Source organism: Anomalospiza imberbis, chromosome 26, assembly GCF_031753505.1.
Source record: "Anomalospiza imberbis isolate Cuckoo-Finch-1a 21T00152 chromosome 26, ASM3175350v1, whole genome shotgun sequence".
Lineage (NCBI taxonomy): Eukaryota > Metazoa > Chordata > Aves > Passeriformes > Viduidae > Anomalospiza > Anomalospiza imberbis.
The window spans coordinates 730,674-755,674 of NC_089706.1; the positions used below are offsets into that span (position 1 = coordinate 730,674).

A 25,001-nucleotide genomic window follows, 5' to 3' on the forward strand; every position below is an offset into this window, starting at 1 on the left:
AGGAACTCGAGCCCTGTGAGCATCCCCCTGTCTGTCCCACCGAGCCCAGATTGCTCCAGTGCTTGCATTTTATTTGCCGTGGTGCATTTCTACCAAGTCACAAACTCCATCTGTAACGTGTTCCCTCCCTGCTACCCCCGACAGCACCGGCCAAGGCAGCCTGGAGCTGTTCCAGCTTCTGACTCCCATCAGGGCTTTCAGGGAACCCCTGCCCCAGGCACCCCTCACAGCCGATTTTCCCTTTCCCATTTTCATTGGCTTGCAGTTGATGTTCTGTAAACGAGCCTTTTCCTCGGTTTTGTTCCTGTTTGAACTTGTGGAGCTGGGATTGCAGGTGATGTTTTCCCTTGCTGTGGCTGTCCGGGGTCGGTGGGACCCTTCACACACGCGAGGTGGCTCTGGGGGGTTCGGCTGTGCAGAGGCCGTGTGGGCAGCTCGGGGCACGTCTCATCCCTCCCTTTCTCTTAAAGACATTCCAGGCTTTCTCCTCGCTTCCCCGTGGCCGCCGGCCGGGCCGGGCGGGGCTGGGGAGGAGGAATGCGGCGTTACCGCATTGCTGAGCAGGAGCTGAGCGCGCCAGGTGTGCCGCACCTCAGCCCGAGCAAGCTCAGCCCAGCTTTCTCTCTGTAGCCCGAGGGACGATATTTTTTTTTTTCCAGCTCTGTGTGTAGCCCTGCTGGGAGCTGCTGGCCCTCAGCTTGACGTGTCTGTGTCACTCAGGGTGGGGATGGGACGTGGGTGACACCAACAGCGACGCAGCAGGAGCCACCTGGAGCCACCTGATGGGTCCTGCTGAGCCCCTCACCAGTATGGGAGAGGAGGTGACTTCGGGCTTATTTCACTGAAGTACATGGAAAGGGCTCGATGAAGTTTTGCTCAGGATGAAAACCAGTTTTAGCTGAAATTCAGCGCGTGGGCAGCGCTGGGGGGTGGTGGCTGCACTCTCAGCCGCCTTCGCTCAACAGTCCTCGCTTCAAAGAGCTGTTGAGAAGTTTCTGACTCTGCTGCCGCAGTGCAATAACAATACAGGTGTGCTGCTGTTGCCATTGGTATTTGATCGCTGGGGCTGAGGTGCTGAGAGCGGCGCTGCCCTGCCAGCCGGTGTGAGCTCAGCGTGCAGCCCCTGCCCGGGAGGGAGGGTGGGCGAGCTCTGCGCTGCTGAGCCCGGCCGCGGCTCCAGGAGCCGGCTCCAGGCTCCAGCGCAGCCCTGGGCGGGTTAGATGGAGCCCGGCCGGGCTCGTCCCCGCCGCTGCCCGCGGAGCAGCTGCCGCTGCCCGGCCGATGGCGGTGCCCGCCCGGGAGCCGCCGGAGGTATGCGCTCACAGGGTGTGGATGTCTGGGGATCCCTGAATCACTCCTTTGTCATCACTGCACCCACAGGCACCTTCTCTGCAGGTGAGGCAGGGCGCGTTAAAAGCCCGCGAGGATCGGCCGGCGCTCGGAGCTCTCGCGGCTGCCGGGGGACGCGGGGACAGCGCGGGGGACAGGCCAGGTGAGGTTCCTGTTTGCTGCGGGTGTGTGCTGGCAGCATTTCCTCCCCTGGGCTGGCCCACGGGGCTCCTTTCCCTGCAGGAGACACTCACAGGAGGTTTTTATGGATTTCTCCTTTTCCTGGAATGTGACTTCGGGCCACCGCGCGAGTCTGGATCTGGGATTGACTCTGGACGTGAAGGGTGGGGCTGGGGCACAGAGAGGGCCTGGGAGGGGTGCCTGGGGGCTGCACGGGTGTGTGTGCATGCTCCATCCCCTCCAGGCCCCATCCTGCCCGGCACCAGCGGGGCTGGGGCAGGGGCTCATTGCATTGAGGCAAATTCAGTTTCAGCATCTGATTTTCCTCTTCATCATTCTTGATTTTTTCCCCACGCTATTCTGTGTAGATTAATTAAAACTATCTCCCTGTGAAGTGAGAAGGAAGGAGGACCTGGACTGAGCTTTTGAACTGATATTTTCTGCTCTTTTCAGTCTTGCTGCAAACTCTTCCCCAGGTGTGTCCGGGGCGGAATGGAGCCTCGCTGCCAGCTGTGGCCGTGGGCAGTGCTTGTGCTGCTGGGTAAGGCTCACACCGTGCTCCCCAAGGAGCAGGGGCCCAGCTGACTGAAGAGCAGCGCTGCGGGTGGGAGCTGTGTGTCAGCAGCAGCAGAGCCTGATTGTAGCGCTGGGGGTGGCAGGAGGCTGCTCTCTGTCCTGAGCTGCAGGGCTGGCTCTGGGACCAGGGGACACCTCCAGGGATGGCTCTGGGACCAGGGGACACCAACCAGGGCTGACTCTGGGGCCAAGGGACACCTCCAGGGCTGCTCAGTTCGATGGGGAAAGGCACAGAGCGTCCCTGCAGCCCGAAAGCTGGGGCCAGGGCAAGGAAGTGTTTTGGAAGTAACTCTTAGTACAAAGCACTCTTATTTAAAAATAAAGGTACCTCAGGGCGAAACACCCTTCTCTTTGTGGGAAGGTTGTGCCAAGCATGGCCTCGCGGCTGCTTTGGTGCAGCAAGCAGCTGCCCGTGCTGTGGGGCTGGTTGGTGTCTGTGCCCCCTGACACCAGCCCTGACCCCTCTTCCCACATTGCAGCTGCCCCGCGGCTCCTGGCAGCGCAGAGAGCCTGTTCCCAGGGAGCCTGCTACCCTCCCCCCGGGGACCTGCTGCTGGGCCGGGCCCCTCACCTGACAGCCTCCTCCACCTGCGGCCTCAGCAAGCCCGAGACGTACTGCACACCCCACGGGCAGGTACAGCTCACCCCGCACCCCAACCTCCCTGAGCCTTCCTCCACCCCATCCTCCCCCCGCGGCAGGGATGTGTCCAGCCTGGGGGGGGCTCTGAGCTGGGAGTGGGAGCTGTCCCGAATGGGATGAGCTTTAAGGTCCTTTCCAACCCTAACCATTCCATGATGCTGGGATTGTCCCCTCCCAGCCATGCAGTGTCCCCTGGAGCCCCTCTCTGCCATCCCCATGGATGAGCTGGGCACAAAGGCAGTGCCAGGGCACGGGCAGCAAAGTTCTGGCATGGAGCAGTGTGGGCAAAGCATCCCAAACCCTCCTGTCCCCGGACATTTTAGTTATAAACTGAACTTGTATTTTGCTTGTCATAAATGGGAACATTCCAGGTCCTTCACAAGGGCTTGGAAAAACTGCTGAAGTTGTTTCCAATCCCTGCTTTGTGCGGGCAGGAGATCTGCTGGGGGGATAACGCTTCATCCAGCTGCAGATTCCCACTCCGCCACCGAGTCAGAGACACAGTCTAGGGATAAATCTGCCGAGCACAGAGCTGGGAGCTGCAGGGGTGATGTGTCCCTGCTGTGAGCACTTCCTACAGCCCTTCTGTGGCTGCTGTTAACCCCGTAAGTGCCTTGGGAGGAGCCCCGAGGGTTCAGTGCAGGACAGGCAGAAAGGGTTTTGGAAGAGATGCTCCAGAGGAAAGGAGTGGCAGCTCTCCAGTGGGGCAGTGTTTTCTGCACCGAAGCCCAGCTCCAGTGAGTCAGCCTTCTGGTTTAATTCCTCTGTAAACTGGAGGCCAAGATGTGGCTGTGAGCAGATTTGTTGTGGAGCCAGTGGTGTCCTGGCTGGGCTGGAGAGATTTCCACTCATCCCTGAGCTCAGGGAGGGGGCAGCTCCCAGCCCAGAGGGGTGTGAGCACCGGATCCTCCTCATGCTGGGCTGGCTGCAGCATCTCTCCTCCCTCAGGTTCTTTTCCAGGCTCACAGTCACAGTCAGGCATTTCCTCCACTCCCTTTTTCTGGAGCTTTTCTGCTGCTCTCAGGGATCAGGATTTGTGCTCACCACACAAATAAACCCCTACTGCTTCCTGTGGCTTAATTAGTTTTTCCTTCCAAATTTCTGCTTAGAGATGAGGAAAATTGCTCAAAAATGTGCCTCTGAAATCTTCATTTAACAATGACTTTTGGCAGTGACTGTTTGAAAAGGAGGCATGGGGGCCTTGTGCTTGGGAAGTGAGTGACGACAAAACCTTGATTAACCTGCACATCCCAACAGCACCTGGAATGGGCTGGGTGCCCCCTTTGCCTGACCCTGGGAGCTCTTTCAAAGGGCATCACTGTGATCCTCTGCATCATTTGTAATCTTTGAAGTGGGGCCTGGACATCTCTGCTGGCTGTGCTGCACCTGGACAGGAGTGACCTGCTGGCTGCAGGGTTAGGGAGGGAGGCCTCCTGGAGGAAGGCAGGGAGCAGGGCTGCAGTTGTCTCTTCCAGGCCACAAATCTCAAAACTATTTGGTTTTCATGTCCCTTGCCTTACAAGCACCAGGGTCAGAGGGGATAGGGAACAGTTAACATGATGTTGAGTTGGATTCTCCAGTTCTGGCTCTGGGAATGGGCTCTTCTCTTCCTGACATTTTGCTCCTTTCCTTTATTGAAATGAGAGATTCAGTTACGGATAGCAAATTCCCCGATTTCCGTTCTGCAGCTGCAATTGCTGATGGAGCTTTGATTAGACCAACTCTTAACTTGGGAGAAATCCCCATGGGTTCAGCATTTCCTAATTTTCCCCTCCTTTTCTCTACTTCCCTAATTTAAACAAAACTGAACTCGATTTCCCTATTCCCATCCTATAAAAAGCAAGCATGTTTAATTTATAGACTCCTAGGACTCTTTTTTGGTTTTTGCTCTTGTTCAGTTGCCAAATAGGTACAAATCTGGCGGTGGTTTTGCAAGCTCAGCAGAGGGCATGGGACGAGGGGTTGCTGCAGTGCCCGGGGCTGCCAGCGCTGCCTGGCTGCTCCCTGCCAGCCCCAGGGCCCTCTTTTGCAACTCTGGTGGTCACTGATCAAGTGCAGCCTCTGCTCCATTGTCTGCCCCAGCTCCAGATCCCTCTAACCTTTATTCTTTGCACTCCTGATTGCTCCATGCCTGGCCGGGGCTCAGCCCGGTGAAATCCAAGCAGGACACTCGGTATTGCCATTTATAGCCCGGGCAGGGAGCAGGGCAGGGCCGGGAGGTGGGGCAGCCGGGCCAATGGCCCCGCTGGAAAGCGCTCCGTGCAGGGAGACTGGAAATAAACCGGGAAAATAAAGAAGTCAGGCTGGGTTTGGAGTCTGGCAGGTGCTGAGGAAAGGCTCGGTGTGGTGGGCTGTGTGGTTCAAGCCTCAGCTGGCACTGCCTTTACCTATAGAATAGAAGAAATGAACTCTATCTGATACAGATGTAAATAGAAACGTATGCACAGCACTGAGGAGCAGCCCTCACTGGTACCTGCAGGGGCACAGAGCGGCTTTCACAGACACCCTGAGCATCCTTGTGAGATCTCGTGCCAGAGAACAGGAGAGGAGGCAGGAGCAGAGCTGTGTCCCTGTGCTGCTGCTCCTGGAGCAGGCTGGGGCAGTGACTGTGACTCCTCACCCTCCAGCCCTGGGAGACTTTTGATATTTAAATGTTGTTGGCAGGGGATTTCCTGCCTGTCTCACCTGATCTTTGTGGGCACGTGGTGGATGTGGAGGGAGGGCAGTCCCCTTTAGCAGCTCTGTTGTCACGGTGACACGGATCTCACGGTGACAATCTCCAGGATTGAGAGGATTGAGATGTTCCAGAGGAACCGGGTCCCTGTGGGAGCCTGGGAGGGAGATGTGAGCCCGCTGGAGCTGCTGGCACAGCACAGGGGTCCCTCCTGCTGATGGATGGTGGCAGCTGCCTGGCAGGGCTGCTCCGCAGCAGCTCTGGAGCCTCAGCACCGACTCCTCTTTGGCTGCTTCCAAAAATACCGGCCAGTGTCTGCCAGGAGGGAAGTGCCAGACAGGACTGGAGCTGCCTGGTGCTTGCACCTGCCCGAGTCCCTCAGGGAGCTGGCAGCCCACCCCAGCACGCTGGAACAGGGCGAGCTGTGCCTCCCAGCTCACCTTCCTTCACAGGCACAGCAAGCTTTGCACAGGAACAGTGCATCCACAGAGCCACCAAATAACTGTGGGTGGAGCAAAGCATGGCTCTGGTTTGGGTTTTTCTTTGTCCAGTCGGGGGTTTGCCCGGCACAGTCTGTGTTCATGAGGGGTTCAAGGTAATGCAGCAAGCACAGGCTGCTGCTCAGCGCTCATCTCACTCCGGCATTCAGGCACGCCCTGCTCTCTGCTGCAGGGATGTGCCCCTGCCTGCCGAAGGAAAAGCCTGTTTCCCATGATTGTTCCCTCCTCCCTTCTCTGCATCCCATCTTTTTGGCCTCGCGGCTGCAGACTGACACATGCTGGGAGACATCTCAGAGGCAGCAGGACCCATGTGGGGTGTGGGATAAGCTGGTGCACTTTGGGCTTTGCAGCCTGTCAAATCATCCTGGCAGATTTTAGATGAAGTTTTGCTGATGTGAGAACAGATGGGGTGAGGAAAACAGCACCCACATGCTTGCTTTTCAGTGAGGGAAAGGAACTTCATTTCCTTAAACCTCATCCCTGGGATGTTTGTCCAACTCGTGCCTTTACCCCATCCCTGCTGCCCCCTCTGAATCTGGGGTAAAACCAAGCTGGGGGCAGAGCCCTCTCTCTGGGATTTGAGCATAACCTCGGAGCTCATTTTCAGTGTCATTTCCAACCAGCCGAAGTGACACCGATGTCATGGCAAAGAGAATCTCAGGTTCAGGCTGGGATTTTGGGGCGTCCTGTGTGGGGCTGGGAACTGCACTCAGTGATCAACTCCATGGTTCTGTGATAGACCTGTGTTCCCAAACTGAATCCCAGTCCAGTTTAGGGAATACCAGTTGCTCACTGGGAAGTTTAACCATGATGTCAGAGCCATGGGAACTTCTGCTGCCTTTTCCCATGGCAAAGGAATGGATTTCTTCCCAGGCACAACGAGCCCTGCTCCAGGAGCCTGGCACAGCCACGTCCTGCAGATAACAGTGCTGGAATAGAGGACTGTCCTGCAGAAAAGGGGCTGGAATAGGGAATTACATAACCTGGCTTTGCAGGTGCCTTTGTCCCCCAGGTAACCTTGCTGGCCGCCCCACTGTTTAATAACCCTAAATCCCTGTGTATGTATAAATTCCCACTGCTTTCCAGAGCATTCCCAGATAGAATTGGAATGGAAATTGCTGTCCCTAAGGAATACGGGTTGTGCAAGAGCTGCCTGGTGGGGGGCTGGTGCCAGGAGCCTGACTGGCACAGTGCTCTCTCCCTGCCACCAGGCGGGTCAGAGGTGGGAGCCCCGAGGCCCCACAGCTAGGAGAGGTCTGTGCTCCACGGCTGCACAGCCCAGCTTCCCTTTCTGCTGATGAATAAGTGCAGTCTATTTTGGGCTGTGCTCCTGTGCCAGGAGGTTTTTATTTCAAGGGCTCTCTGCTCATGTTAAAATGGCAGCAGGAGCTCCTGAAATTACTTTGGTCAGGGGCCATCAGGTTAAATTGTGTGAGGTTTGCTGCCCCTGCTTGAGCAGGGAGGCTGCTCAGGAGCTGGGTCACAAGGCCAGGGCAGGAGAAGAGCAGCACAGACCTGCAGACCTGTCACGCTCGGGCATTTCAAGTTGTTCTTTGTGGACTTTTCCCCCCTTCCATTTATTTCTGAGATATGACTCTATTTATTCTGAGCATAGTAGCTTTCCCTCTCACACAACCATGCTGTGAATTATCTTTCAAAACTCTGGAACGAATTTCCCTTAATCCCAGAGCCTCCATAACCCATATTTTGGGTGACTGGAGCAGCTTGGAGGCACAGAGGGCGAGAGGTGATTTCCTTGCAGACCCAGAGCCTCTTTTACCTCCCTGAAATGGCCCTGCCAGCCCCCACCCCTGCCCAGCACAGCTCTGGCAGGGAGGGGAGGCCGTGCTGGGAGCCCCCGGGGTGGCTGAGCCCCCAAACCTCCCCTGCCATGGAGCACGCAGTGCTGCAGCCCCGTGTGCTCCTGGCCAGCTCCCAGGGACCCGCTGATCCTGGCTAAAAAAGGAGAAATGGGAAGGAGCTGGGAAAAGGTACGTGCTGGTAAATCTCTCCTCGTTTTGGGCCGTCATTTTTGGTAATTGCCTCTGTCCCAAGGAACTTTGAGACACATAGTCACAGTTGGTCAGAGCAAATCCTGCTCTTGTGCAATACCGGGGTTTCACAACTTACTCCGAGGATGTGAAATGAATTTGGTTTCCAGTGTTAATTTTAGTCTTGATTTAAAAACTGAGGGGCAAAAAAAAAAAAAAAAAAAAAAAAAAGGAGATGTTTGCAGCCAGCACAGCCCTGGGCTGCCTGGGAAGGGTTTTCTCACACTGTTGAAGCTTCATTTTGACTTAGCACCACGTTTGAGTGGGGCTGCAGCTGCACTGTGGCTGCTGGAGAGCACCGGTGTCCCTGGCTGTATGAATGATCTCATAAGTATGCACGAGTCACTCCTAATGAATAATTTAGCCGAGATTAACCTTTCCCCTTGCAGAAAACCTCCCTTTCTCCTTTGCTAAGCACAGTCAGGACTGGTGGGAAGTTTAATCACCGCTGGCAATTGTTCACTAGATTATTTCTGTGGATAATTCCTGCAGCTCCCTGACAATTTGCTGCTCGTGGCCATTATCTGAAATGAGTTCTGCCTAGTCCTGATTAAATGATTTGCGATTCTCACTGGGAGAGCCAGGGAAATGGCATGATTATATCTTTTCAGTGCTATGTTTGCTTACTTTGTGATATTGTTACAAATATTGTAGTTTGCCAACTCCTGTGGTGGGGTATTTATAGGCAGAGGACATAAAGATTGTGGAAAATAAGGAAATAGATGGGTCACAAGTGAGGATCTCACTGTGCACCCAGCTGGGGAAGGGTTCCCAGGCCTGGGACAGAGCAGACTCAGGTCTGGGCTGTGTTAGGAATGAAACCACAGATTAATTTTTGTAAACCACAAATTAGTTTTTAAAGGAGAAACCATTAATTGTGGTGTCACCGTGGCCCAGTGGCTGCCACCCTGCTGCCCTCCCGAGCCCAGACCTGTCCCTTCCCCAGCCCTGTGAAGGGCCCTGTTAGGGTTTGGGTTGGATTTGGCTCCTCTGTCGGGAGCATCCTGTGGAAGGTTTTAGCACAGGGGTGGCTGTGCAGCGCTGCTTGTCACTTGTCACCCCACGGCCCTGCTCAGACCCTGAAAGCTGATTCCCCTCTGGGGTCCCAGCATGCCCGTGCTTCTGGAGTCACCTGAAGCTGCTGCAGCCCCTGCCAGCCTTGCAGAGGGTATCTCATTGCCTTCCCCGTGCCAGCTGTGCCCCTGCCAGACCCAGACCCCCTCTGCACCCAGGGTGACATTTCTGAGCCATCAGGGCCGGCTCCTGCCATCTCTGGCACGCTCTGCTCCATCCTCCCTAATCCCTCTGGGACGTGTCAGTGTGGCAGACGTGACAGTGTGACAGGCGTGTCAGTGTGACAGGCGTGTCAGTGTGACAGACGTGTCAGTGTGACAGGCATGTCCCACTGCTCCATTTGGAAGGCTCCTCTGCTGCTCAGGCCACTGACAGCTCAGACTCTCAGAAGGTTTGTGTTGGAGGAGATGATGTAGTTCCAGTGCCCTGTCATGGGACACCTTCCACTGTCCCAGCGTGCTCCATGCCCCATCCAGCCTGGCCTTGGGCATTTCCAGGGCTGGGGCAGCCTCAGTTTCCCTGGATAACCTGTTTTCCACCAGGCTGGAGGTGCTGAGCCCTTCATTTCATGCCCTGAGCAGCATCTTTCCCCTCCCAGTGTCTGAAGTCCTTGGCTCCACTCCAAGTGCTTCAGTTGGGGTCTCCTCATGTCCCCCTAAGATGCTGCTCTGGGCTCTGGCACCATCTCCTAATTCCCCATCTCCTAATTAATTCCCCATCTCCTAATTAATTCCCCATCTCCTAACTTCTCATCCCCCTGGGCCCTGCCCTTCCCAGCTTGGCCTCACCTGGGTGTCTCCATCCCAGTTTCCTGCTGGTCCTCGCCCAACCCACTCGCCCACCCCGTGCCTTGGCTGCTGTCCAGCCCTTCCCCGCTCCTGGCTCTTGCTCAGTCTCTTCCCTGCTGCTTTCTGCCCATGTCTGAGCCGGCTCAGGAGCCCCGCGGTGGTGGCTGGTGGTGGCTGCAGGGAGCGTTGTTTAGTGACAATTTGGGTATTATTTGCTCCCGCGGTACGCTTTTCTCCCGTCCCCACGTTCCCCATGCTCAGCCCCTGTTTACTCCTTGCATGACTTGCTCAAGTGAAGGGCTGAACTTTGAGCCACTCGACTTCCACCCCCTGGCTTCTCACCCACTGCTCGCTCCTGCTCTGCTCCCGGGGGAGAGCCCTTGGGGCCGGGCAGTGCCCGAGCCCTTGGATAGGAGAGCAAGGCCCTTCTGTTCACCAGCCAGCCCCTCGGCTGTGTGGAAAGGGCAAACCAGTCTTGAAAGGCTGCAAAGGGCTTTCTATCAAGTGTTGGCATCGTGGAAAACAGGGAGGTTGCTTTAAAAACCACAATTTTGGTGGTTCACCAAAAATCTGTGTTAGTCGAAAGCATTTTGGGTTTAGTTTTTGGTCCATAAAACCTTGAGCTATGGTTTTCAACAAGGTGTGGAGGGGAGCACTTGAGGCCTGAGTGTTGTCAGTCTCCCTGATTGTGGTCCTTCAGCTCGCCCTAGCTGAACTGATGCTCCTTGGTCCCTAATGAACCCACCCTGCCTCTCCTCCCCACCCCTGATGCCTTTCCAGGGGCTGCTGGGCTGGTCACTTCACTGCCGCTGTCCTTTCCTTGCAGTGGAGCATGAAATGCTGCAGGTGTGACTCGAGGCTGCCGCACAGCCACAGCGGGCACCGCGTGGAGAACGTGCTGTCCTCGGCCGGCCGCGCGCGCTGGTGGCAGTCCCAGAACGGTGAGGGCCACCGGGGTCACCCCGGCCACAAACTGCTGCCGACAACCCCCCCGAGGGGAAGAGGGAATGGTGCTGAGCCCCGTGGATGGGGAGGAAAAGAGGAAAGGTCATTGTCCCCAGAGTGTCCCTGTGACGCTGCTCTCTGTGCCCGCAGGCGTGCAGCGCGTGTCCCTGCAGCTGGACCTGGAGCAGCCGTTCCAGCTGGACAGCGTCGTGCTGCACTTCAGGGTGGGTGTCTGTGGGAGCTCCCCTGCTCGCCAGGTGCTACCCCGTGGTGCCAGCCCCGGTGCCAGCCCTGGTGCCAGCCCGTGTTTCTGTCCCTGCCCGCAGTCGCCGCCCGCAGCGATGCTGATCGAGCGCTCGCTGGACGCTGGCAGGACGTGGCAGGTGCTGCAGTACCTGGCCTCCGACTGCGCCGCCGCCTTCCCCCGCGTGCCCCGCGGGCCCCCCGAGGGCTGGCAGGACCCCCGGTGCCAGGAGCTGCAGGGGCACCCCGTGCACGGGGGCACGGTAGGGACTGGGGGTTCATGGCAGGGACCCCACTGTGGCCCCGGGGTTGGGGTGGGTGATGCTGCAGGGACACAGGGTGGGGATGGGAGCCTGGTACAGCTGGTGAGGGTGGGGATGGGAGCCTGGTACAGCTGGTGAGGGGTGGAAGGGATGGGAGCCTGGTACAGCTGGTGAGGGTGGGGATGGGAGCCTGGTACACCTGGTGAGGGTGGGGATGGGAGCCTGGTACAGCTGGTGAGGGTGGGGATGGGAGCCTGGTACAGCTGGTGAGGGGTGGGAGGGATGGGAGCCTGGTACACCTGGTGAGGGGTGGAAGGGATGGGAGCCTGGTACAGCTGGTGAGGGTGGGGATGGGAGCCTGGTACACCTGGTGAGGGTGGGGATGGGAGCCTGGTACAGCTGGTGAGGGGTGGGAGGGATGGGAGCCTGGTACAGCTGGTGAGGGTGGGGATGGGAGCCTGGTACAGCTGGTGAGGGTGGGGATGGGAGCCTGGTACAGCTGGTGAGGGGTGGGAGGGATGGGAGCCTGGTACAGCTGGTGAGGGGTGGAAGGGATGGGAGCCTGGTACAGCTGGTGAGGGTGGGGATGGGAGCCTGGTACTCCTGGTGAGGGTGGGGATGGGAGCCTGGTACAGCTGGTGAGGGGTGGAAGGGATGGGAGCCTGGTACAGCTGGTGAGGGTGGGGATGGGAGCCTGGTACACCTGGTGAGGGGTGGGATGGGAGCCTGGTACAGCTGGTGAGGGGTGGGAGGGATGGGAGCCTGGTACAGCTGGTGAGGGTGGGGATGGGAGCCTGGTACAGCTGGTGAGGGTGGGGATGGGAGCCTGGTACACCTGGTGAGGGTGGGGATGGGAGCCTGGTACAGCTGGTGAGGGGTGGGGCCTGTGGCACCCAGCAGCGCTGAGGGCAGCCCTTGGGAAGATTCCTGCTGTCCTGCAGGAACACCTTTGCTGCTCTGTGACAGGCAGGTGCTGTGCTGGACTTCCTGCAAAGTCCTCTGCAGCTCTAAACGCTGTCCCTGTGTTTAGTGACGTTGTGCAGAGGCAAGTCCAGAGCACACAGTGCCCAGAGCAGGAGCAGAGAGCAGCTCGAGTTTCCTGATTTTTAACCTGTTTTCTTTCCCTCTAAGGTGAAATTCAGTGTCCAAGACCTTGGGTCTACAATCAGCTCCTCTTACAGCCAGGCCATCGGGAGTAAGTGATGGGCCTCCCCCAGAGCTGAGAGGGGAATGAGGCTCCTCGTGCTTCTCCCTGCAGTGCTGGGAAATTCTGAGCTGGGGTAACCCCTGGGGGACCCTGAGCTGCACCTCTGGGCTGCCAAGGAGCAGCATTTGTTCTTTGCTGATGGCTCAGCTGCTTCTCTTTGTGCCACTTCCTCCTTCCCTTGCTCCAAGCCCTCCCCACCAACTGCAAGAAGCTTCTGCTGGGCACCTGCTGCCCCTCACAGCCGTCCCCTCTCCCCAGCAGAGCTGGGGCCCTTCACCAACCTGCGCATCAACTTCACGGAGCTGCCCCACATCCCACGCCAGGGCTACCACTCGCCCAGCACCTTCTACGCCGTGACGGAGATGCAGGTGCTGGGGAGCTGCTTCTGCCACGGCCACGCCGAGCGCTGCGGCCCCACGGGGGACCAGCACAGCATGGTGAGCTCGGGCTGCCAGGCACCTGGACACTGCCGGGATGGCTCTGCCATGGGCTGCCAGGCACCTGGACACTGCCGGGATGGCTCTGCCATGGGCTGCCAGGCACCTGGACACTGCCGGGATGGCTCTGCCATGGGCTGCCAGGGGCCTGGACACCACTGGGATGGCTCTGCCATGGGCTGCCAGGCACCTGGACACCACCAGGATGGCTCTGCCATGGGCTGCCAGGCACCTGGACACTGCCGGGATGGCTCTGCCATGGGCTGCCAGGCACCTGGACACCACTGGGATGGCTCTGCCATGGGCTGCCAGGGGCCTGGACACCACTGGGATGGCTCTGCCATGGGCTGCCAGGGGCCTGGACACCACTGGGATGGCTCTGCCATGGGCTGCCAGGCACCTGGACACCGCCAGGATGGCTCCACTGCCTGCCTGGGGTACTCCTCAGGACACCTTGGCCACAGTGACCAGAAATGGGCTGTGGGAGGCTCTTCGATGGGCATGAGCTGAGAGGCAGCAGGAGGGTGAGGCTCCGTGCTGAGCTGCTGCCACCAAGGGTCACGCCGTGTCCGTGCAGCAGGTCCCCGGTCACTGCGTGTGCCAGCACAACACGGCCGGGCTGCACTGCGAGCGCTGCGCTGCCCTGTTCAACGCCCGGCCCTGGGCCCCCGCCGAGGACAGCGACCCCCACGCGTGCCAGCGTACGGCCAGTGCTTCCCCCGCCCCCAGTCCTGCCCAGCAGCAGCTCCCTGCCCCGTCCTGGGGCTCTGTGGGGCTGGTGGTGACACGGGGTCTCGGCACCTTTGCCTCTCATGGGCTGCAGCAGTGCCCAGCCCCTGGTGCCACTGTGGGGATGTCACAGGTGTCACTGTGTCACACCGGAGCCCTGGGCACCCTCTAGTGCCTCCGCCGCTGCTGCCGGAGAGGTTTGCACAGTGCCAGTTCCAACTGAGCCGTTTTCTGGGATTTTTTAGGATGCGACTGCAATGGTCACGCGTCCTCGTGCCACTTTGACCCCGAGGTGTACCAGGCCAGCGGCGGGGCCAGCGGGGGGGTGTGTGACAGCTGCCAGCACAACACCGAGGGCAACAACTGCGAGCGCTGCAAAACCAACTATTTCCGCAACCCGCGGCGGGAGCTGAGCCACCCCGAGGCCTGTCTGCGTGAGTGCCCCCCCAGAGCCCCGCAGCACCTTCCCCAGGAGCTGCCCCCTCAGCTGGGATGTTTCTGGCCCGTTTGCAGCCTGTGAGTGTGACCCGGAGGGCACCGTGCCCGGCTCTGTCTGTGACCCGGGCACAGGGCGCTGTGTCTGCAAGGACAACGTGCAGGGGGACCGCTGCCACCTCTGCAAGCCAGGCTTTGCCCAGCTGGCCGGTGCCAACCCCGCTGGGTGCCGCAGTGAGTACCCCTGGACACCCCCCTGCCCCTGGGGTGCCCCCTCTGAAAGGGAGCCGGGTCCTGCCCAGCTTTGCTTTGGGGTTTTCAGCCAAGGGCCCCTTCTGTAAAGGTCTATAAAAGCCCCTGGTTCAGGCTGGGGGTGGTTTCAGGTGTACTTTTGGCAAAAAGCACAGGGCAGGCGGGGTCTGGGGAGTGCAGCTGTGTCCTCAGTGCCCCCAGGGCTCAGGGGGTGATGCCACGCAGAGCGGGCAGAGCTGTGGGTCGGGGCACTGCTGTGTCCCCCCGGGCTGGGGGACACTGAGGCCCTCGGGCTCCAGCCCCTGCTGCAGCGTTTGGGGGATGCTGTCGGAGCGAGGGGCAGATCTCCTGAGCTCGGGTGGGAAGGGAGAGAGGAGAGCCCCCCTCGGCTGGCTGCGGGCTCCTCCCGAGGCTGCTCCACCCGGCTCCTCCCTGTTGCAGGGTGCACCTGCAATGCCTTGGGGACACGGCAGGACACCGTGCCCTGTGACGGTGACACCGGGAGCTGCTTCTGCCTGCCCGGCGTGGTGGGCAGCGACTGCGGGCAGTGCGCGGCCGGGCACTGGGGCCTGGGCAGCGGGCAGGGCTGCCGGCCCTGTGCCTGCCACCCCCGCGGCTCCCGCAGCCCCCACTGCAACCAGGTACCCCCAGCCTGCTGGCAGCCTCCTCTTCCTGCAGCAGCCTGTCCTTTCCCTTTCCCGGTGCTTGCTCTTCTCTCCTTTCCAGTTGCTGCGGTGGCTCGAGCTGCACGGACCAGGGTGTCACTGCCATGGCTCTGTGTCCCCTCACTGGGGACCTGTCAGAGCATCAAACCCACCTGCTGGGTGGCTCCTTTGTCCTGTCCCATCCATAGGAACCTTCACAAAAAGAGCTCTGTGTTCCCCACTGCATCCCACTCCTATTTTCCTTCTCCTAATTCTTAGAAAACACCACGACAGACTATTCAGGAAAATGAAAGAAAGTGGTAATTATTGAGGCAAGATTAAGTCACTTTAACAAGCCTGATATTTATCAAGGAAGTCCTAATAAGACATCTTCATCCAGGCGAGGGAAGTTAATTATGCTCATTTGTCATTGAAAAGCATGCATGCCACTTCAGGCTTAAGAGGCAACTGGGAAAATTAAAGTTAAATGTAAAAAACCCCAAACCATGACAAATTCTAAGAGCCTAAGATAGGTTCCAAATGAGCTCAGCGTGGGGAGGAGACCTGAGATGGCAAAGCAGCTGCTCGTGGGCGATTGCTTTGTTTTTGAAACAAGGCTGAGCACCCTCCTGGTGGTGCAGGGGCTCTTTGGAGCCTGTTTGCATCCTGTGCCCGAGCTGCAGCCTGGCACGGGCACCTTGGGCACAGCCTGGGCGCAGACTGAGAGGAGGAAATGGTCCATGGGCGGTTTTGGTGGCCAAGAGCAGCTGGGGGAGAGCTCTGCCAGGTGTCCCTGACGTGCTGCCCTCTCAGTTCACAGGACAGTGCCCGTGCAGGGATGGCTTCACAGGACAGACGTGCTCGGCCGTGGGGCAGCAGCAGTGCCCACCTCGGCACTACAGGGATGCACAGGGAGGGTGCACAGGTACTGCTTTGCCTTGGTGCTGCCTGGCTGAGAGCACAGATTTATCCACCAGTGCCCTCCCAGCAGCCTTGGGCGAGTCCTGGGCCACCCTGGGCCGGCCCTGTGGTCTCTGGGGCTGTGCCAGCTCCTGGGCCTGGGGGCTCTTCCCGTTCCCCCAGCAGGAGGGGATGGATGTCAGCCCGGGCTGGGAGTCATTAGCTCTAATTAAGGGTATATTTTATACAGACATAAAGTCATTCACCACCACCTCTCTCTCCCTCCACCTTTCCTGTCCCAGAGTGTGACTGCGACTTCCAGGGCACGGAGGAGGCGGGCTGTGACCAGGCCACGGGCCGGTGCCTGTGCCGCGCCGGTGTCACCGGGCCCCGCTGTGACCGGTGCCAGCGGGGCCACTGCAGCTCCCAGCCCGGCTGCCAGCCGTGCCACCCCTGCTTCCACACCTACGACGGGGACATCGAGCGCCTGCGCCAGCGCCAGGCCGGGCTGGCCAACGCCACAGCGCGGCTGCCCGCGGGCACGGGGGGCTCCCAGCTCGGCCCCCGCATCTCACAAGCACAGGGCAACCTGCCGCAGGCACTGGGCATCCTCGGCCACCCCGCTGGCACACAGCAGGGCCTGGCCCAGGCGGGCAGCGCGCTCGCTGCCATCAGGTGAGGGACAGGTGCTGCCCGTGGGGCACATCCCTGATCCACGAGGAGCTGCTGGGGTGTCTCCATGAGGTGCTTGCATGGGTTCTGCTTTGTTTCTGTCCCTGCCATGCCTGGCTCTGCTCACGAGGGGAGCAGGGAAGCAGCAGAGCAGCGCTTCCACACGTGCCTGTCCCCCTTCCACGCGTGCCTGTCCCGTGCACAACATCCCCAAGGCAGGAGGAGCATGGGCAGCCTGTGTGGTGGCACTCTCAGGGCTCCGTGGTGGCACTCTCAGAGCACATCCAGCATTCCTGGTTCCTGCGTGGGCACGGCCCTGCTGTGGAGGGGCTGCAGCCCAGCTCCCCTCTCTGCAATCCTGCGAGACCCTGCCGTGTCCTCGGCTGTCTCTGGGCTCAGAAGTGCCCCTTTGCCAGGTGCTGCAGTGCCCCAGCACAGGTGGCCCTCTCAGCCCTGCTCTCTGTCTGCTTTGGTCTCTACCTAATTCACGTTTTGTTCTTTTTTCTCTCCCAGGGAGCAGGTCCGAGGCATAAATCCCAACCTTCATTTCCTGGATGACACTGCCTCTCTGTTGAGGGAGCTCGAAGCCCTCAACAGCAGCTTGTTTGTCACCAAGTCCCAGTACCAGAGCAAGAAGACCCAGTTTGAGAGCAGCCGCAGCACGGACCTGTCAGGTACAGCTCTGCAGCTGCAACATCTCTTAATTTGCAGTCATTAATTTACCTCGGCCTGACTGCCTGGGGTTTCCCCTGGCTGGGTGGATGAGAAGAGGATTTTAACCTGCTGTCAGCCTCAGAACAGCAAACACATCTCTCCAGTGAGGGCGTGCTTCCCACACAGCCTGGCCCATGACCGGGGCTTTCACCCTGCTGGGGGATTTGCTCTGGTGTTTTGGGGCTGGCAGCTCGTTCTGTGCTCCTGTTCCCCACCAGCACAATCTCTGCTGCCAGGGAGGGGTGGCAAGGGGACAGCCGTGCTGGGAGAGTGTCACTGAATCCATGAGGCACCAGGGAATGGAGGCTGAGCACAGATGGAAGGGATGGAGGGTGGGGAAGAGAGCCAGGCGGCTGTCAGGCACTGGGGAGGAGAAGAGCTAATTAAGCCCTGTGACGATGCTGGTGGTTGCTGCCATGAGTCCTGCTCCAGCTCCTTCTCTCCCAGTGCCTCACTGCTGTCCCCTCCCTGCCACAGCACACAGCTCGGGGACATGCCAACCGTGCCCAGTGGCACCAGGACAGTTCACTCTGCACCTCTCTGTCTGCTCAGAGCTCCGTGTCCTGGCCACCCTCCTTCCAGCCCGTGCTGGAGGGGAATGATGGTGCTGCTCGGGAGCTGGGAGGAGGCTCTGAAATCTGTCCTGCCCTGCCAAAGCTCAGGATCAGCGTGTGGGCCTTGGCTGGCTTCAGTTTAGTTTCAGCCTTTTAAGCCCAGCCCTGAGTTCAGTCCTTCAGGAGACCTCGAGCTCGCTGAGGGAATGGCTGGAAGGTGTTTGGAGCTAGCAGGAGTTTTTGGTGATGCCTTGGTGACTAATCCCTGCACCCTCTCCGGTGCAGGAATCCAGCGCAGGGCAGAGGCAGTGCCTCCCCGAGGGCCGTGCTGCATTTGTGAGTCATTTGTGCCTTTTATCGCCTTGATTCCCACAGGAGCCTTCCAGACCATCCGCTCTGCCTACCAGAGCTCCAGCAGTGCCAGCAGCCTGGCCGCGGGGGCCCCGGGGCTGCTGGCCCAGGCCAGGGAGAGCCGCCGGAGCGCCGCGGGGCTGCAGGGGGACCTGGCTGGGGACACGGCCAAGCTGCTGGCCCTGAAGGGCGAGCTGGCCTCGGCCCCCGACCTGACCCCTGTCATCAACCAGGTGAAGATGCAAAGTGGGTTTCTAACTTGCCCACGGGCTGTGGTTGGTTTTCAAGGGGGCCCTGCAGAGCTCAGGAGTCTCACCCTGCAGCCCTGCACCTCTCCCCAGGCATGGCAGGACAAAGCCTCTGTCCAGACAGACTCAGCTGGAGACTCAGCTGAGCATCCCCTGCCAGGGATCACAGATCCCACAGCACTGCCCTCCACCCCCTCCCAGCCTGTCCTTTTCCCTCCAGGGACTCTCTGGTGCACTTCTTGTATCTCCAAGGCCCCCTTAATTTCTGGATGAGGTTTCTCTTATTTCTCTTATTTCTCCTTCACTGCTTTGTTATTGCCATGGAGACCCATTTCGGTGTCGGTTGCTGTGGAGACCACCAGCCTCCCCTCTCTGCTGCTGGGGGCACCAGCACGTTCTGAGCCACTAGCCTGGCCTGGCTGGGCACGTGCCCTGCTGCAGTGTGAGCCTGGGGGCAACTCTGCCAGATGCCAGAGTTAGAACTGCTGCTGCTCTCAGGGGCTCCTCGTGCAGCTCTCCCCCAAAGCGAACAGGGCAGAGGGGTTGTTCTACACAGAGGTTTGCTCCACACAGATGTGCTGTTACTCATCGTGAGCCACTGGGGCTTGGCTCCTGCTTTGCTGCTGTTTCTGCTGCAGCTCGGGCTGGTGATGCCATGCTGACCAGGTGTCACTGGCTCAGGTGGGGGCATCCAGCTCTGGCTGCCCTTCTCTGACTGGCACATCTCCAGCGCTTTGGGTTGTGCCACCTGTGTCACTGCCAACCTGCTGGGCTCCCTCCCGTGCCCAAACAGCTCCTGCAGCAGGGGCTCAGCAGGTCCCAGCTCCCTCGGCAGGGTGTGCCATCCCTGTGGGGCTGTGTTTGCCTCCCCGCGGGCACCGAGGTGTGTCCAGCCGGGCGCTGCCCAACCCCAGCTCTTCTCTCCCTGCCCAGGTGTGCGGAGGGGCCCGAGTGGAGCCGTGCACCCCTGCCCGCTGCCAGGGGCTGCTGTGCCCTCGGGACAACAGCTCTGTCTGTGGGGCTGGCCGGCCCTGCCACGGCCTCTTCCCGCTGGCCAGCGGGGCCCTGGCTGCAGCTGGGCGAGCAGCCAAGGAGTTTGGCAGTCTGAGCGCCCGGCTCCGCGACACGGCACAGATGGTGAGTGTGGGCACTGCCCGTCCCCCAACTCGGACCTCTGCTTACCACAGCAGAGAGTGAGGAATACCCACCTCAAACTCTGCTTGAGGCTTAACCCTTGGGCAGCTTCAGAAATCCAGGAATTTTGGAGTGGGAGGCTCCCTGCTGTGTGTGTGGGTCCTGCCTCCCCAGCTGAAGGCACGTGAGTGGCACTGGGCACAGCACAAGGAAGCCTCTCTCCCTCCTGGGTTGGGGTCAGTACGGCAGAAGGGCTGGGAATATGGAAAACTCTCGGATTCTGCAGGTTTGATGCATTTGATACAACCAGAGAGAGTTCATGGGTTAGGGCTCTTGCAGCTTCTTTCTGTGCCTTGCAAAGAGGAAGAGAGGTTTCAAAGTGATTCAAAATGCATTTCAAAGGTGTTTTTAAAAGCTGAATGGTGCTGTCCCTCTTTGAGAGCTACCTTTGCCTCAGTCTTAAACCTTGACAGCCCTTTAAAGCTGTGGCACAGAGAGAACAGGGAATAGCCCCGTGCTGGGGCAGGGCTGTGGACTCGGGATGGAGCAGAGGCCCCAGCAGGCTGTTGCTGTGTGCAGATTCAGGTGACAGAGCTGTCGGCGACTCAGATCCAGAGCAGCACGCGGCGGCTGGCGGAGCAGCTGGGGGCGAGCAGGACGCAGCTCCAGGGCGACGTGCGGCGCGCGCGGCAGCTCCTGCAGCGGCTGCGGGGCTTCCTGGCAGGTACCTCTGGCACGGCTGGGCGGGCATGGCACAGCCGCTGTTTGGAGTGGTCAGAGAATCACTGGGCTTGGAACAGACCTCTGTGGTCGCAGTCCCAGCTGTGCCCGATCCCCGCCTTGTCACCAGCCCAGAGCACTGCGTGCCACGTCCAGGTGTTCCCTGGATGCTCCGGGGATGGGGATTTGCAGCCAGCAGTGACCTGATGCACAGAGGTTCTCTGGCCACGCTCACTGATGCACACGGACAGACAGATGACCCTTCTCTGGAGCAGGCTGTTAATCAGATGAGGATTCCTTGTCCTACAAACTGATAGGATGACTTATTGTTCACAGACAGATTGTAATAACATAATGAGCCTCCTGAGCATTAGCTGAATAAGAAAATCAGGTCATTTGGTGCTGCCTGGTGTTAATGATGGGTGAAGATATTTCTGAGCTAATCACTGGGCTAATGTCCCTTGGGCTCTGCCTGCTTCTGATTTATTAATTTTATTTGTGAAATGAAAAAAGGCTTGTCTTGAAACACACCCTAATCTGCTCAGTGAGGGCTGCCTGACTGCTCTGGGCTCAGCCATGGTGTTAGTGTTCCCAAATTCAAGGTATCATTTCAGCTCTTTCCTGAAAGTTTTGCTGGTGTGAATGAGAAGTGCATGGAATTCAAGGAGAAGAGTTCAGAAGGGATCCTGGCAGCTGTCAGGAATGAGTAGATGCGTGTGAAACATGCATGGGTGTCTGCCCTCCTCCTCCCTTGAGTCTGCACTCCCACCTTCCCTGATGCTGTCTGTGTGCTGGCTCTGCAGACAAGGACACGGATCCTGCCTCCATCCAGGAAATCAGTGAGTCAGTTCTCTCCCTGCGTCTCCCCACGGATGCTGCTGCAGTCCGGAGGAGAATGACCGAGATCCAAAAGCTGGCGACGGAGCTGCAGTGCCCCGAGGACATCCTTGCCCAGACGGCCGAGGACATCGCCAGGGCCAAGAGGCTGCAGCAGGAGGCAGAGCAGGCCAGGTCGGTGGGGGTTCAAGGCCGTTGCCAGCTGAGGGTCCCTTGGCTGGGGTGGAACTGGTGGTTCTCAGCTGGGTTCAAATCTTGCTCTGCCCGAGCTGTCCTGACTTGCACAATCTGAAGTTTTAGGCTGGGATCTTCTGTGTCCATCCAGCGCCTAAAAGAATGAGTCTGCAATCTCCAGACACCTCCCTGGGGCCCCAGTGTGAATAAATCTCCCCAGAATAGATCCTGTTATAGATACCAGGACAGGAAGGGCTTTATGGAAAGCAGTGGAGGCTTTTCTCTTATCTCGAGAGCCTGTGCTGGGAGATGACAGCGTTGCCCTGGTATTAGTTGATATTGGTGACCTACATCCTAATTGCACAAGAGAGCATGGGGAGAGTTAATGGGCTATTTGTTTTCTGGGTGAAAGTTGGGACGATTATTCCACAGTCCCTTAAAATGTAATTACAGGGTGTCCTTGCCAATTTGGAGCATCTGCTTTGTCACAAGTTGACTTGCAGCAATACCCCAGCGAGAAGGTCAGCAGGATAAATCTGTAAACTCCTTGGCAGTGCCTGACACCTGCTTAACCTGCTGCAAGTGATGAGACAGGGGAGCCTGGCTTTCTCCAGAGCTCTGTCACCGGGCCTGAGCAGTCCCACTGTGAGCAGAAAACTGTTCAACGTTGCTGTCTAGTTTGAAGGAAGGCATTTCTCTCCCCTTCTTAGTTTGTCTCCTCTGCTTGAGGCTGTGAAGCAGAACTGATGTTCCTCTCACAAGGAAACCTGCTGGAGCGCAGATGTGTGGGTTTTGGGGGTGGGACATTGTGACATTCCCAGTAGCAATCCTCTCCTGCTTCCCAAGCTCCCTGATTTTACCTCTGTGACCTCGACTCCCAGTCTGAGCCCTTATCCACACTCACTCCTGCCCCTGCCTGCTTCCCACCTTTCCCCAGGAACCGGGCAAATGCCGTGGAGGGCAGCGTGGAGGAGGTGCTGGGGAACCTGCAGCGAGCCAACACGGTGCTACTGGAGGCCCAGGGAGCCCTCAGGGGCTCGGGCTCCTCGCTGCGCTTCATCCGGGAGCGCGTGGAGGAGGTGAGGGATGCCCGGCAGCCTCCCAGGAACCATCCTGAGTCCCTGAGCCCGTCTGTGTCCTTCAGCCAGCAGAGCTGGCACACGGAGGGGCTTTGGATGTGGCTCCCCTCCTGACGGGGCTCCCTCTGCCCGCAGATCGAGGCTGTCCTCGGGCCGGCCGAGAAGAACCTGGTGGCCATGGGGGCCGGGCTGGCCGGGCTGGCCGGGCGGCTCTCGCAGCTGCAGCACAGCGCTGAGCAGAACCGCCTGCGGGCCGGGGACACGCGGGACACGGCGGGGACAGCGGCACAGCAGGCCAGCAGGGCCCAGCAGGTATGGGCTCACAGCAGGTACCAGCAGTGCCCAGCAGGTACGGGCTCACAGCAGGTACCAGCAGTGCCCAGCAGGTACGGGCTCACAGCAGGTACCAGCAGTGCCCAGCAGGTACGGGCTCACAGCAGGTACCAGCAGTGCCCAGCAGGTACGGGCTCACAGCAGGTACCAGCAGTGCCCAGCAGGTACGGGCTCACAGCAGGTACCAGCAGTGCCCAGCAGGTACGGGCTCACAGCAGGTACCAGCAGTGCCCAGCAGGTACGGGCTCACAGCAGGTACCAGCAGTGCCCAGCAGGTACGGGCTCACAGCAGGTACCAGCAGTGCCCAGCAGGTACGGGCTCACAGCAGGTACCAGCAGTGCCCAGCAGGTACGGGCTCACAGCAGGTACCAGCTCACAGCAGTGCCCAGCAGGTACTGGCTCACAGCAGGTACCAGCTCACAGCAGTGCCCAGCAGGTACGGGCTCACAGCAGGTACCAGCTCACAGCAGTGCCCAGCAGGTACGGGCTCACAGCAGGTACCAGCTCACAGCAGTGCCCAGCAGGTACGGGCTCACAGTAGGTACCAGCTCACAGCAGTGCCCAGCAGGTACGGGCTCACAGCAGGTACCAGCTCACAGCAGTGCCCAGCAGGTACTGGCTCTCAGCAGGGCACTGCAGGTACCAGCAGGTACGGGCTCACAGCAGGGCCCAGCAGGTACCAGCTCAGGGTGTGCCCGCTGCCAGCACAGCACAGCACAGCCAGCTGTGCCCTGGGACACCTTCCTGTGCGGGTTGTGGCTGCTGAGCTGTCACACCACAGCATCACCCAGCTGCTGAACCTCTCCAGAGCCATCCCCAGTCCTAAAGCCCTTTGCTGGGAACTCATTTCTGGTCTGTCCTGCCTGAGGCAGAGCAGCTTGTGGAGCTGTCTGTCGGTGTTTGGGTGCATCACAAACTGGCACACATTTGGTGACAGAGACAAAGCTCTGGTGCAGTATCCATTTCATTTCCAAACAAGATCCAACACTGGAAATGCCCCTGGTGCCCAGCCTGCTGGATGTTGCCTGCAGTGTTTGTTTGCTCTCCCCAGGCTTTTGCCCAGGTGAAGGAGCTGTACTCGGAGCTGCAGAGCAGGGTGGGGCAGGGCCCGGCGCTGGGGGAGCAGGGCAGGAGGGTGCAGAGCATCGGCCGGGAGGCACAGGCGCTCTTCCAGGAGACCATGGGCATCGTGCTCAGGATGGAAAGTAAGGCTCTCACAAACTCAGTGCCTTCGTGCCCTGGGAAAAAGCTGGGACTGCTGTGCTCTGGGGGAAAGGAGTCATGAGGGAGACAGAGCACTTTGGGCAGTGAGAGGGTGGGATTTGGGCTGGATTGGTTTGGAGCTGGTGGATTTGGATTTGGATTTGGAGCTGGTGGTGCTGTGCCAGGAAATCGAGAGTTTCCAAGGGTGACACCATGAAGGGAAGCCCTGCCTGCAGTGGCACTGTGCTGCTGTTTTCCTCCACACACTCACTTCCATTTTTTGGCACTCGGAACTAACGGGAGTGGTGCTCTGGGGGTTGTTTGGAGGGTGGGGAGCAGAGGGAGTGCAGGATGTTGGTTTTCTTGCCCTGTCAGAGCCCTGCAGGAGTGAGGTGGAGGCTCAGCCCAACCCCACCACGTAACCCTTCCCTTCCCTGCCCTCCCTCCTCAGCTTTAGAGTCGGAAATTCAGGAAGGCAACAAGGCTCTGGTGTCCAGGATGTCGCGGCTGTCGGGGCTGGAGGAGCAGGTGGGAAGGATCCGGGACAGCATCAAGAGGAAAGTTGCCTACTACGAGAGCTGCTCCTGAGCAGCCCCCGAGCCCAGGGCACCGCTGCCTCCTCTGCACTCACCGACTGCTGCACTCATTCCCACTTTCCAGCTGGAGCTCTCCTGTGCCCAATATCCCTATTTTTAGCAAGTTAATTTTCCATACCTCTGGAAAATAGCTGCACTGAACCAAAGGAGCAACCCCACGGAGGGGGTTGGACTGGCCAAAGCTGTCCAGTGGTTGGAGGAAAAAGGGGGAGAGACATCAGGCTCCCATGGCAAATAAACACATCCCCAGGTTGTTATTTCCAGAAGGCTTTATAAACCGGGAAATTAGCTTTTTCTTCTTTTAGCCCATTCAAGCTCTTTAAGCTGAATTTCACTGTTCAAATTAAAGCCCTCCTGTGGGGTCTTCTAAAGCTTTTTATCTGTGCTGCAGTTAATTCTTCAAACATGCTATGGCTTCAGTACTTCCCTCTGAGATGTTCCTTCAAATAAGCAGATCAGAGAAATGGAGAATTTGATCTCCCTCTGTACAACATACCTATATTTATGCAAATTAGAGA

The 25,001-nt window shown here is 58.9% G+C and overlaps 1 protein-coding gene across 1 annotated transcript; it reads left to right on the plus strand.

Annotated features, from left to right (window-relative positions):
- Positions 1-1,281: 1,281 nt before the first annotated feature.
- Positions 1,282-24,860, plus strand: LAMB3 (laminin subunit beta 3). Its single transcript, XM_068173651.1, has 23 exons — positions 1,282-1,311; positions 1,381-1,492; positions 2,565-2,719; positions 10,639-10,753; positions 10,908-10,981; positions 11,084-11,263; positions 12,395-12,458; positions 12,732-12,907; positions 13,485-13,608; positions 13,882-14,070; positions 14,150-14,305; positions 14,765-14,964; positions 15,781-15,892; positions 16,170-16,542; positions 17,053-17,213; positions 18,183-18,391; positions 19,340-19,543; positions 20,120-20,264; positions 21,064-21,271; positions 22,209-22,350; positions 22,486-22,662; positions 23,736-23,889; positions 24,339-24,860. Exons 1-23 carry the CDS (start codon positions 1,282-1,284, stop codon positions 24,473-24,475), a joined length of 3,597 nt encoding a protein of 1,198 aa, XP_068029752.1. The 3' UTR covers positions 24,476-24,860.
- The last annotated feature ends 141 nt before the right edge of the window (positions 24,861-25,001 follow it).

What these genes read in the sequence shown, in the direction of transcription:
- LAMB3 (XM_068173651.1), top strand. Translation starts at nt 1,282, where the DNA reads ATGGCGGTGCCCGCCCGGGAGCCGCCGGAG. An exon ending in TGCACAGGGAGGGTGCACAG is followed by an intron (nt 15,893 to 16,169) that starts GTACTGCTTTGC and finishes TTCCTGTCCCAG; the next exon opens with AGTGTGACTGCGACTTCCAG. An exon ending in CCGCAGCACGGACCTGTCAG is followed by an intron (nt 17,214 to 18,182) that starts GTACAGCTCTGC and finishes TGATTCCCACAG; the next exon opens with GAGCCTTCCAGACCATCCGC.